Source organism: Cuculus canorus, chromosome 33 (genome assembly GCF_017976375.1).
Source record: "Cuculus canorus isolate bCucCan1 chromosome 33, bCucCan1.pri, whole genome shotgun sequence".
Classification (NCBI taxonomy): domain Eukaryota; kingdom Metazoa; phylum Chordata; class Aves; order Cuculiformes; family Cuculidae; genus Cuculus; species Cuculus canorus.
This window is the reverse complement of record NC_071433.1, coordinates 526,838-539,107: the sequence shown is the minus strand read 5'-3', so window position 1 is coordinate 539,107 and position 12,270 is coordinate 526,838. Positions and strand designations below refer to the sequence as shown.

General features: G+C 58.3%; 2 protein-coding genes across 2 annotated transcripts; one reads left to right on the top strand and one right to left on the bottom strand.

The window, feature by feature from the left end:
• The first annotated feature begins 1,483 nt into the window (after positions 1 to 1,483).
• Positions 1,484 to 5,600, top strand: LOC104060470 (myeloid zinc finger 1-like). Its single transcript, XM_054052293.1, is given in 5 exon segments — positions 1,484 to 1,706; positions 2,137 to 2,258; positions 2,260 to 2,469; positions 2,584 to 2,846; positions 4,610 to 5,600. Coding segments are annotated over 5 exon segments (1,668 nt in total). The 5' UTR covers positions 1,484 to 1,603; the 3' UTR covers positions 5,580 to 5,600.
• A 2,696-nt stretch (positions 5,601 to 8,296) lies between these two features.
• On the bottom strand, positions 8,297 to 11,528 carry LOC104060469 (natterin-4). The gene is made up of 4 exons (XM_054052420.1): positions 10,977 to 11,528; positions 10,722 to 10,756; positions 10,317 to 10,413; positions 8,297 to 9,407 (listed from the first exon to the last, which is right to left on the bottom strand). Exons 1-4 carry the CDS (start codon positions 11,149 to 11,151, stop codon positions 8,398 to 8,400), a joined length of 1,317 nt encoding a protein of 438 aa, XP_053908395.1. The 5' UTR covers positions 11,152 to 11,528; the 3' UTR covers positions 8,297 to 8,397.
• Between the last annotated feature and the right edge of the window lie 742 nt (positions 11,529 to 12,270).

Here is a 12,270-nt window from a genome sequence, read left to right as displayed (position 1 = left end):
GGTCTTGGGGGGCTCTACGGGGGGTCCTGGGGGGCTCTCGGGGGTCTCTGGGGGACTCTCGGGGGTCTTGGGGGGCTCTCGAGGGGTCCTGGGGGGCTCTCGGGGGTCCTGGGGGGCTCTCGGGGGGTCTTTGGGGCTGTAGGGGGGGGTCCCTGGGGGGGCTCCGGGCAGCACAGGGTTAATGAAGGCTTGTGACGGCCATGGCGGAGGGGGGGGGGCGGATTGGGGGGGGCCGAGGGGGGGATTGGGGGGGGCTCGGCCGCTTCGGCCCCTTTGTGTCTGCGAGAGGCGGCGGAGAAGGTTTGGGGGGGCTGTGGGGGGGCTTTGGGGGGGCTCTAAGGTCTGGGGGGGCTCTATAGGATGGGGGGGTGCATTGAGAGCACGGGGGGGCTTTGGGGGGGTCCCTAAGGTCTGGGGGGGCTCTATAGGATTAGAGGGGGCTTGGGGGGGGATTTGGGGGGGCTCTATAGGATGGGGGGGTGCATTGAGAGCACGGGGGAGGTTTGGGGGGGCTCTGGGGGGGTCCCTAAGGTCTGGGGGGGCTCTATAGGGATTAGAGGGGGCTTTGGGGGGATTTTGGGGGGCTCTATAGGATGGGTGGGGTGCATTGAGAGCACGGGGGGGGTTTTGGGGGGGCTCTGGGGGGGGTCCCTAAGGTCTGGGGGGGGCTCTATAGGATTGGGGGGGGCGCATTGAGAGCTCTGGGGGGGCTTTGGGGCGGTCCCTAAGGTCTGGGGGGGCTCTATAGGATTGGAGGGGGCTTTGAGGGGGGCTTTGCATGGTCTGGGGGGCTCTAAGGTCTGGGGGGGCTCGGGGGTGGGCCTAAAGGTGTGTGGGGGGTGCATTGAGAGCTCGGGGGTGGGCTTTTGGGGGGGCTTTGGATGGTCTGGAGAGGGGTCTGGGGGGGCTATGGGGGGGTTATGGGGGGGCAGATAGGGATGGGGGGGCTATGGGGGGGTTATGGGGGCAGATAGGGATGGGGGGGCTATGGGGGGGTTATGGGGGGCAGAGGGGTCTGGGGGGGCTATGGGGGGGTTATGGGGGCAGAGGTGTGTCTGGGGGGGCTCTGGGGGGGCTATGGGGGGCAGAGGGGTCTGGGGGGCTATGGGGGGGTTTATGGGGGTGGTTATGGGGGGGCTATGGGGAGTTATGGGGGGCAGAGGGGGTTTGGGGGGGTTATGGGGGGGTTATGTGGGGGTCAAAGCCATTCCCTGCTCTCCCCCTCCCCCCCCAGGTCTCCCCCCCCCCATACCGGAGAGCCCCGGTGGGGGTGTGTGGAGCAGAATGGAGCCCCACTGTGAGCACCGGGAACCCCAAAGACCCCCAACGGCCGTGGGGCGACGGCCGCGGCGCTGCCGAACAGCCGCAACCCTCCGGGGCTGCTGGGACTGCTCGGACTGCTCGGACTGGTGGCACTGGTGGGGACTGGTGGTGGTCCTGGTGGTGGTCCTGGTGGTCCCTGTGGTGGTTGCCGGTGGGTCCTGGTGGCCCCATTAGTGGTCTTGGTGGTCTTGGTGGTGGTCCTGATGGCCCCATTGGTGTGTTGGTGGTCTTGGTGGTGGTCCTGGTGGCCTCAGTGGTGGTGGTGGTGGCCCCAGTGGTGATGGTTGGTGGCCCCGGTGGTGGTTGCTGGGTCCTGGTGGTGGCCCCATTGGTGGTGTCGGTGGTCCTGGTGGCTGCAGTGGTGGTGGTGGTGGTCCCGGTGGAGGTACTGGTGGTCCCAGTGGTGGTCCTGGTCCTGGTGGTGGCCCCGGTAGTGGTTCCTGTGGTGGTGCTGGCCCTGGTGGTGGTCCCAGTGGTGGTGTTGGTGGTCCCCATGGTGGGTCCTGGTGGCCCCAGTGGTGGTGCTGGTCCTGGTGATGGCCCCAGTGGTGGTCCTCGTGGCCCCAGTGGTGGTCCTGATGGTGGTCCTGATGGCCCCAGTGGTGATGCTGGTCCTGGTGATGGCCCCAGTGGTGGTCCTCATGGTCCCAGTGGGTGGCGTTGGTGGTCCCATGGCGGTCCTGGTGGTGGTGCTGGTCCTGGGTGGTGGTCCCAGTGGTGGTGTTGGTGGTCCCCATGGTGGTTCTGGTGGCCCCAGTGGTGGTTTCTGGTCCTGGTGATGGCCCCAGTGGTGGTCTTGGTGGTCCCGGTGGGTGGTCCTGGTGGTGCCGGGTGGTGGCGTTACGGGCGCGGGCACAGAGCTGCGGCGGTTGCGTTTCCGCCAGTTCCGCTACCAGGAGGCTTCGGGCCCTCGCGACGTCTGCCGGCGGCTGCGGGGAGCTGTCGCGGCGGTGGCTCCGTCCCGAGCTGAGGAGCAAAGAGCAGATCATGGAGCTCCTGGTGCTCGAGCAGTTCCTCAGCATTCTGCCCGAGGAGATCCAGAGTTGGGTGTGGGTCCGACACCCCGAGTCCTGCGCCCAAGCCGTCGCCTTGGCCGAGAGCTTCCAGGTGGGTCCCGGAGGTCCTGACGGCGCCTGGGAGCAGCAGGTGAGCCCTCCAGGAGCTCAGGGCCTCCAAGCCGGGTGACTTCCCAACTTCCACCCTGGAGAGGGATGGAGACTCCATGGACCCAACTCCTTTCTCCTTGGCTCTCCTTTCCAGGTGACCGTGCGGGTCAAGGTGGAGGAGGAGGTGACCGCAGGGGATGTGGAGGAACCCCAAGTGGTGGATGACCCATGGAGCTCCTCATCGGAGTCATCCCAACTCCTCCCAGGGGATGAGGTGGCCCGGGCCGAGGCCAAGGTCATCCCAGAGGAAGAGGAACGGTGCCTTCAAGAAGGAGGTGCTGCGATGGAGGACAGAGACCTCATCCAAAGCCGAGGGGTGGTGGAGCTGCGGGAGGCGGTGGGGTTCTCCTGGAGATGAACGCGGCCCCAGGTGGTCCTTCTTATGGACCTCTGCGGCAGAGCGCGGGGTTGGGGAGGTGGTGTGGTGTTGGGGTTGAGCGAAAGAGGGGGAAAAAGGGTCAAAAATGAGGTCCTGGAGGTGGGGGAAACGCTTGGAGACAGAGGGAAAGAAGAAGGTGGGATCTCAATGAGGATCCAAGTGGAGACACTCATGGGTGGTGGAGAAAAGGGCCAAAAATGAGGTCCTGGAGGTGGGAAAACTCTTGGGGACAGAGGGAAAGGAAGAAGATGGGATCTCAATGAGGATCCAAGTGGAGACACTCATGGGTTGGTGGAGAAAAGGGCCAAAAATGAGGTCTTGGAGATGGGAAAAACTCTTGGGGATGAAGGGAAGGGAAGAAGGTGGGATCTCAATGAGGATCCAAGTGGAGACACTCATGGGTGGTGGAGAAAAGGGCCAAAAATGAGGTCCTGGAGGGTGGGGAAACGCTTGGAGACAGAGGGAAAGGAAGAAGATGGGATCTCAATGAGGATCCAAGTGGAGACACTCATGGGCGGTGGAGAAAAGGGTCAAAAATGAGGTCCTGGAGGTGGGGAAACGCTTGGGGATGAAGGAAGGGAAGAAGGTGGGATCTCAATGAGGATCCAAGTGGAGACACTCATGGGTCGGTGGAGAAAAGGGTCAAAAATGAGGTCCTGGAGGTGGGAAACGCTTGGGGATGAAGGGAAAGGAAGAAGATGGGATCTCAATGGGGGATCCAAGTGGAGACACTCATGGGTGGTGGAGAAAAGGGCCAAAAATGAGGTCCTGGAGGTGGGAAAACTCTTGGGGATGGAGGGAAAGGAAGAAGGTGGGATCTCAATGAGGATCCAAGTGGAGACAACTCATGGGCGGTGGAGAAAAGGGCCAAAAATGAGGTCCTGGAGGTGGGGAAACACTTGGGGATGGTGGGAAAGAAGAAGGTGGGATCTCAATGAGGATCCAAGTGGAGACACTCATGGGTGGTGGAGAAAAGGGCCAAAAATTGAGGTCCTGGAGGTGGGAAAACTCTTGGGGATGGAGGGAAAGGAAGAAGGTGGGATCTCAATGAGGATCCAAGTGGAGACACTCATGGGCGGTGGAGAAAAGGGCCAAAATGAGGTCCTGGAGGTGGGGAAACTCTTGGGGATGGAGGGAAAGAAGAAGGTGGGATCTCAATGAGGATCCAAGTGGAGACACTCATGGGCGGTGGAGAAAGGGTCAAAATGAGGTCCTGGAGGTGGGGAAAACCCTTGGGGATGGTGGGAAAGAAGAAGGTGGGATCTCAAAGAGGATCCAAGTGGAGAGACTCATGGTGGGAGATGAACTGAGTGGAGAAAAGGGCCAAAAATGAGGTCCTGGAGGTGGGAAAACTCTTGGGGATGGAGGAAAGGAAGAAGGTGGGATCTCAATGGGGATCCAAATGGAGACACTCATGGTGGGAGATGAGACGAGTGGAGAAAAGGGTCAAAAATGAGGTCCTGGAGGTGGGGAAACTCTTGGAGACAGAGGGAAAGGAAGAAGGTGGGATCTCAATGAGGATCCAAGTGGAGACACTCATGGGTGGTGGAGAAAAGGGCCAAAAATGAGGTTCTGGAGGTGGGGAAACTCCTTGGGGATGGAGGGAAGAAGAAGATGGGATCTCAATGAGGATCCAAGTGGAGACACTCATGGGCGGTGAGAAAAGGGTCAAAACTGAGGTCCTGGGAAACGCTGTGTGGAGCCGGGGGTGACGGTCGGGGCGTGGTGGGCTCCTCTCCAGGTCCCCCTGTGGGCCGTCCCCCCGCTTGGGCTCCTCTGCTGCGGTGGCCTCACCGTCACCGCTGTCCCGCGTTGGTCTGGTGGCCATCGTGGATGGAGTCGGGGTTTCGGCGGCGGCAGCCGATCCATTGCTGGAGGAGCTCTGGTGGCATCACCAGAAGAGCGGTGATGCATCACCATGGCCTCACGGAGCACCTTCTCCTCTCCCCTCCCGCAGATCGCGCCGCCGCGAGCCGAGACCCCACCTGGCAAAGCCCCTCCCACCCTTCCGGCACCTTCCGCGATGTCCGACCCTCCGGTGGACCCCCACGCCCGCAGAAGGCCCCACCACCACCACCGCCTCCCTCAAGGCCCCCCAGCGCGGCGATGGCCGCCGAGGAGCCCCCGGTGGAAGCGCCGCCGCCGCCGCCGCCGCGCGGGTGGGACCGTCCGTACCGTTGCGTCGAGTGCGGCAAAGGCTTCGCGCGTTCGTCCCACCTGAAGAGCACCAACGGACGCACAGCGGCGCGAGGCCCTACGGCTGCGGCGCCTGCGGGAAGAGCTTCGGCCATTTGTCCACCCTCACCACCCACCGGCGGCTCCACACGGGCGAACGGCCCTACGGCTGCGGCGCCTGCGCCAAGAGCTTCACCAACCCTTCGGACCTCGCCAAGCACCGGCGGGCGCACACGGGCGAACGGCCGTACCCGTGCGGCGCCTGCGGCAAACGCTTCAGCCAACGCTCCAACCTCGCCGTGCACCGAAGGGCCCACGGGCAGGAGAGGCCCTTCCCCTGCGGCGCCTGCGCCAAGAGCTTCAAGTACGCGGCAGACCTGGCGGTCCACCAGAGGTCCCACACGGGCGAGAGGCCCTTCCCGTGCCCTCAGTGCGGGAAGAGCTTCAGCAATAAGTCCTCCCTCGCCCGGCACGCGCGGATCCACGCCCGGGAGGCCCCCAGGGAGAAGGGAGGAGGAGGAGGGCGTCAGCGCTGAAGGTGGGGATGGAGATCCACCATGGGGTAGGGGGGTAGGGGGGGGAGGAAGAGATGGGGGATGGCCGGGAGGGGAGGGGGACGCGCGGAGGAGATGCGGTGGAGGTGGGGGAGGTGAGGAGGTGGTGGTTGGGTGTCCTCTTCAAGTGCTGTGGATCCAAGGCTTGATGGGACAAAGATGGGGGAGATGATGAAGGGATGGTTGGGTGTCCTCTCCACGCGCTGCAGCTCCAGAACACGGATGGGACAGAGATGGGGGAGATGAGGAGGTGGTGGTTGGATGTCCTCTTCAAGTGCTGTGGCTTCAAGACTTGATGACACAGATGGGACAGAGATGGGGGAGATGAGGAGGGGGTGGTTGGATGTCCTCTCCAAGTGCTGTGGATCCAAGGCTTGATGGGACAAAGATGGGGGAGATGAGGAGGTGGTGGTTGGACGTTCTTTCCAAGCGCTGCAGCTCCAGAACTCAGATGGGACAGAGATGGGGGAGATGATGAAGGGATGGTTGGATGTCCTCTCCAAGCACAGCAGCTCCAGAACATGGATGGGACAGAGATGGGGGAGATGATGAGATGGTGGTTGGACGTCCTCTCCAAGCACTGTGGATCCAAGGCTTGATGGGACAAAGATGGGGGAGATGAGGAGGTGGTGGTTGGATGTCCTCTCCAAGCGCAATGGATCCAAGACTTGATGGGACAGAGATGGGGGAGATGATGAAGGGATGGTTGGATGTCCTCTCCACACACTGCGGCTCCAGAACACAGATGGGAGAGAGATGGGGGAGATGAGGAGGTGGTGGTTGGATGTCCTCTCCAAGCCCCGTGGCTTCAAGACTTGATGACACAGATGGGACAGAGATGGGGGAGATGAGGAGGGGGTGGTTGGGTGTCCTCTCCAAGCACTGTGGATCCAAGGTTTGATGGGACAGAGATGGGGGAGATGAGGAGGTGGTGGTTGGACGTCCTCTCCAAGCACTGTGGATCCAAGGATTGATGGGACAAAGATGGGGGAGATGAGGAGGTGGTGGTTGGGTGTCCTCTCCAAGCGCAATGGATCCAAGACTTGATGGGACAAAGATGGGGGAGATGATGAAGGGATGGTTGGGTGTCCTCTCCACACGCTGTGGCTCCAGAACTCAGATGGGAGAGAGATGGGGGAGATGAGGAGGTGGTGGTTGGATGTCCTCTCCAAGTGCTGTGGCTCCAGAACTCAGATGGGACACAGATGGGGGAGATGAGGAGGTGGTGGTTGGACGTTCTCTCCAAGCACTGTGGATCCAAGGCTTGATGGGACAGAGATGGGGGAGATGAGGAGGTGGTGGTTGGACGTTCTCTCCAAGCGCAATAGATCCAAGACTTGATGGGACAGATGGGACAGAGATAGAGGTGGTGGTTGGATGTCCTCTCCAAGCACTGTGGATCCAAGGCTTGATGGGACAGAGATGGGGGAGATGAGGAGAGGATGGTTGGACGTTCTCTTCAAGTGCTGTGGCTTCAAGACTTGATGGGACAGAGATGGGGGAGATGATGAGATGGTGGTTGGATGTCCTCTCCAAGCACTGTGGATCCAAGGCTTGATGATGCAGATAGGGGAGATGATGAGGTGGTGGTTGGATGTCCTCTCCAAGCACAGCAGCTCCAGAACACGGATGGGACAGAGATGGGGAAGATGATGAGATGGTGGTTGGACGTTCTTTCCAAGCGCTGTGGCTTCAAGACTTGATGACACAGATGGGACAGAGATGGGGGAGATGATGACACCGAACCCACCACCCCCTGAGGTGATTCCACCTCTGAGGACACAGAACCCCCTGAGATGATTCCACCTCCGAGGACACCGAACCCCCTGAGATGATTCCACCTCTGAGGACACCAAACCCCCTGAGATGATTCCACCTCCGAGGACACCGAACCCCCTGAGATGATTCCACCTCCGAGGACACAGAACCCCCTGAGATGATTCCACCTCCGAGGACACAGAACCCCCTGAGATGATTCCACCTCCGAGGACACGTTCCTCCCCCCATTTTGGTGCCATCCCAACGAACCACGAGGAGGACTTTGCTCGCTGAGTGTATTTTGCGCCACACAAGAGGAAGAGCCCACACGGCCATGGCAGAGGAACAGGAGGTCCACCCAGGGAGGTCCCCACTGGGCGGCTCTGAAGAGGCACCCGATGAAGGTTTCCATGGAGAAAAAGGTCAAACGGAGAGCAAAGAGCGGCGTTTTCTCCGCGTCCTCCGCTGGCGCCGCCGCGTCGGAGAGGGAAGAGATGGAGGTGGACGTGGTCTTCTGGTTTCCACCACCCCGGTTTGGGGTGAGTTGAGGGGAGAAGAACCGGGAGAAGCGGATGGCGAGAAGGAGAAGAAGAAGAAGAAGAAGATGAAGAAGAAGATGAAGAAGAAGAAGATGAAGAAGAAGATGAAGAAGAAGATGAAGAAGAAGAAGAAGATGAAGAAGAAGATGAAGAAGAAGAAGATGAAGAAGAAGATGAAGAAGAAGATGAAGAAGAAGAAGAAGATGAAGAAGAAGATGAAGAAGAAGAAGAAGATGAAGAAGAAGATGAAGAAGAAGAAGAAGAAGATGAAGAAGATGAAGAAGAAGATGAAGAAGAAGATGAAGAAGAAGAAGAAGATGAAGAAGAAGAAGAAGAAGATGAAGAAGATGAAGAAGAAGAAGAAGATGAAGAAGAAGAAGAAGATGAAGAAGAAGAAGATGAAGAAGAAGAAGAAGATGAAGAAGATGAAGAAGATGAAGAAGAAGAAGAAGATGAAGATGAAGAAGAAGAAGAAGAAGAAGAGGACCCCTCAAGCGGGCGCTCTACCCGCGGCACGGTGGGCCATGGGTGAGGGACCAGCACTGCCGGACGTCAGCTTGGACGGCCACCACGGCGCGGCTGTGAGCCCACCCCCGCACGGCCACGCGGTGGGGTTGGGCGTCACCGAAATCCCGGGTCAGCCGCGCGGTGAAGGGGACGTGGACGTCGCCGCGTTGTCCCTCCAAAGCCACCTCGCACGCTGTGCGGGGCTGCAGCGTCTTCTCCACCACGTGGCGATGGACGAGGTACTCGCCGGCGCTGGCTCCGCCCAGCCAGGAGATGGTGGTGGCGTTGGTGACCCCCCAGGTGGTGCCGTTGAAGGTCAAGAGTGGGGCGCGCAGCACTCCGCGGACGGTGGCGAAGATCCTTTGGTCCATGGCCCAGCGGTGCTCCACCTCGGTGGCCTCCTCCAAGGTGACCTCCTTGAGCGCCGCTCCACAGCCTTCGTTCCTCACCGTGGTCTTCATCAAAGTGACCTTCTCCCACCGCTCCACCGCTCCGCTGGTGTTGTAGTGGACGTGGGAGATGGTGACGGCCGCCAACCCCTTCTTGACCACCAGGACTTGGTACCACTTGAACCAAACCTCCTCGCCGTCCACCATCATGAAGGCAGCTCGGTGCTCTTTGGCCACTTTGCCCAAACCGTAGCGGTTCCTCCCAACGAAGACATCGACGGACGGACAGCCCTCCACGGCGGCGTCCGGAACGCTCCCAAAGGAGTCGTCCACCCAAGCCAAGGCCTCCAAACCTCCCACGTTGACCAAGATCTTGAAGCTCTGGGTTCTCCGCTCCCACCCGGCGTAGGGGTAGAAGCAGAAGGGACCTCGCGATGGGACGTAGGCGCCGACGTTGCACTGAGGGTGGGAGGTGGAGCAGACGAACTCCGTCCTCTCGGCGTAGGCGTTCCAGCTGGAGACGGCGTCGGCAGGAGAGCCGCCTTCGAAGGTCACCCACTTCAGGTAGGAAGGTGGTTCCTCCTCCCTCTTCCTCCGCACAGAGGTCCACTTGGGGGCTGTGGAGAAGACAAGAGGGCGTTGGGGGTCAAACAAGAGGTCTCCATCCCACCCCATCCCTCCAAAGTGCCGGAGATACGTCCTACAGAGACCACCGCGTTGTTGAGGAGCACCAAGAAGATCATTGACTCATGGACTGGGTTGGGTTGGAAGGGACCTTCCAGTCCGTCTGGGCCCAAGTGATGGGCAGGGACACCTCCCGTGGGCTCAGGTGGCCCTCAGCCCCATCCAACCCGGCCTTGGACACCTCCAGGGATGGGGCAGCCCCGCCGTGGGCACAGGTGGGTCCACCACCAGTCCACCACCAGCAGTGACGGTGGTGCCATAGGAACAACCCTGGAGGCACCGGCGGGGGTGGAGAAGGGGGAGGTTTCTCTACAGCCCACGGAGAGCCCACGTTCATCCTGAAGGACCAACGCTGGAGAAGGTCCATCCTGAAGAACCAACGCTGGAGAAGGTCCATCCTGAAGAACCAACGCTGGAGAAGGTCCATCCTGAAGGACCAACGCTGGAGAAGGTCCATCCTGAAGAACCAACGCTGGAGAAGGTCCATCCTGAAAGACCAACGCTGGAGAAGGTCCATCCTGAAGGACCAACGCTGGAGAAGGTCCATCCTGAAGAACCAACGCTGGAGAAGGTCCATCCTGAAGGACCAACGCTGGAGAAGGTCCATCCTGAAGGACCAACGCTGGAGAAGGTCCATCCTGAAGAACCAACGCTGGAGAAGGTCCATCCTGAAGAACCAACGCTGGAGAAGGTCCATCCCAAAGAACCAACGCTGGAGAAGGTCCATCCCGAAGGACCTCTCTGTCCTTATCTCAACCCACGACCTCCCCCATCTCCTCCCTTCTCCATGGAAGAAGACATCCACGTGGGCACCTTCCAACCCGTTGGAGACCACCACTCACCTGAAGGCCGGAGGGACCTTCTCACCATTCCCACCGCCGCCACCGCATCTCCACCGCTTCCTCGGCTGAGGAAGACGAGGACGGCGCCGAGGAGGACCTTGGGGAGAAGATGAAGGTCACCCTTCGTCCCACCTCCATCCCAACGCCCTCGAGGGCTTTTGGGGCTCAACCTCCGCCCTTTCCCATCGATCCGACGTTAATTTGTAACCGAGAAAGCAAAGACCCTCCCGAAAACCACCGCCGTTTCCTCCTAAAACCCTTTTTTTCCTCCCATTCCTTCGCTTCATCGATTCATTAACGGAGGCATTAATTAATAATTACTCCGTAGGAGAAAGGAATTGTCCTGAAAATGCCTCAAAATGCCCCAAATTGGGGTCCCCCCCCGCCTTTTTTTTCCCGTCCTACCTCGCGCCCCACCATCCCGACGGCCGCTCCAAAGCCTGCGATGAAACATCAATAATTCATTAATTCATTAATTAATTAATTGATTAATTAAGACATTCATTCCATTTTTTCCCGAATCGCTTTTTTTCCTTCCGAACCTCCAATTTTGGGGTTAAATCCGAGCGTTTCGTGGGTTTCAGGGAGGATTTTGGGCCATTTGAAAGCAGCGTTCGTTTTGCGGAAAATCCTTCGGATTTTGGGGGGAATTTTTCTCACCTTTTTGGGTCCCTCTTTTGTTATTTTTGGGGCGATTTCGGCCCTTTTTTGGGTCTCTTCTCAACGGAAATCGGTTTTTCCGCGCTCGCGCGGAGCCCGGGAGAGGGCAAAGGCTGAAAAAAAAAGGTAAATAAAGGCAAAAAGAGGGGAAAAAATACCCGGAGGCGGCACTCATTTTTTGGGAATTTTGCCATTTTCCTGAGTTTTGGCAGAAATTCGGCGCTTGGGGGGAAAAAAAGAGCGATTCCACCCCAAAAATGCCCTTTAAGAGGCGCCGCGCCCCGAAATTGGCGCTTTTTCTCCCCAAAAATGCTTTCGGAAGTGAGGATTTTGAGACCAAAAAAAACTCAGAAATTCTATTTTTTCACTATTTCAAAGGGGAAAAAAAAAGCGGTTGTAAAGAAGTGATATTTTCCGGGAATCGGAGCCAATCGGCGCCGCCCCCGCGGTTCCCGGACGGAAAAATTGGAGCCCAAACCCCCACAGCGGCGCAATCCGTGGATTTTCTCCCCTATTTTTGTGGTTTCCCCCGAAATTTTGAGGATTCGCCCCTGAATTTGGGGATTTTCACTCCATTTTGGGGCTTTTCCCACCAATTTTAGGTTTTCCCACGAAATTTAGGGGTTTTCCCACTAAATTTTAGGGTTCCCATGAAATTTTTTGGAGTTTTTCCCCAAAATGTTGGGGGGTTCCTCAAATTTTAGGGGGGGTTTCCCCACGAATTTTGGGGGTTCCACCCAATTTGGGGCATTTTCCTCCAAATTTTGGGATTTTCCTCCCGAATTTTGGCGTTCCCCCAAATTCTGCGGATTTTCCTCCCAAATTTCATGGCTTTCCTCTCCATTTTTGGGGTTCCCCCCTAAATTTGGTGATTTTCCCCCCAAATTTTGCATTTTCCCCCAAAATTTTGGGGTTTTTTCCCCCAAATTCAGCGTTTTTCCCCAAAATTTTGGAATTTCCCCCGATTTGGCTTTTTTCCCCCCGAAATGTTGGCATTTTCCGCCCCAAATTTTGTTTTCCCCCCAAATTCTGAGCTCTTCCCCCAAAATTTGAGGATTTTACCCAAATTTGAGAGATTCCCCCCAAATTCTGAGATCTTTCCCCCAAATTTGAGGATTTTACCCAAATTTGAGAGATTCCCCCCCAAATTCTGAGCTCTTCCCCCCAAATTTGAGGATTTTACCCAAATTTGAGAGATTCCCCCCCAAATTCTGAGATCTTTCCCCCAAATTTGAGGATTTTACCCCAATTTGAGGGATTTCCCCCCCAATTATGAGGATTTTCCTCCACATTT

Coding starts and splice junctions, on each gene's coding strand:
- LOC104060469 (XM_054052420.1), bottom strand. CDS start 11,151: ATGAGTGCCGCCTCCGGGTATTTTTTCCCCTCTTTTTGCCTTTATTTA. Junction 10,414..10,721: donor TCGGGATGGTGGGGCGCGAG/GTAGGACGGGAA, acceptor CTTCTCCCCAAG/GTCCTCCTCGGCGCCGTCCT. Junction 9,408..10,316: donor AAGGTCCCTCCGGCCTTCAG/GTGAGTGGTGGT, acceptor TCTTCTCCACAG/CCCCCAAGTGGACCTCTGTG.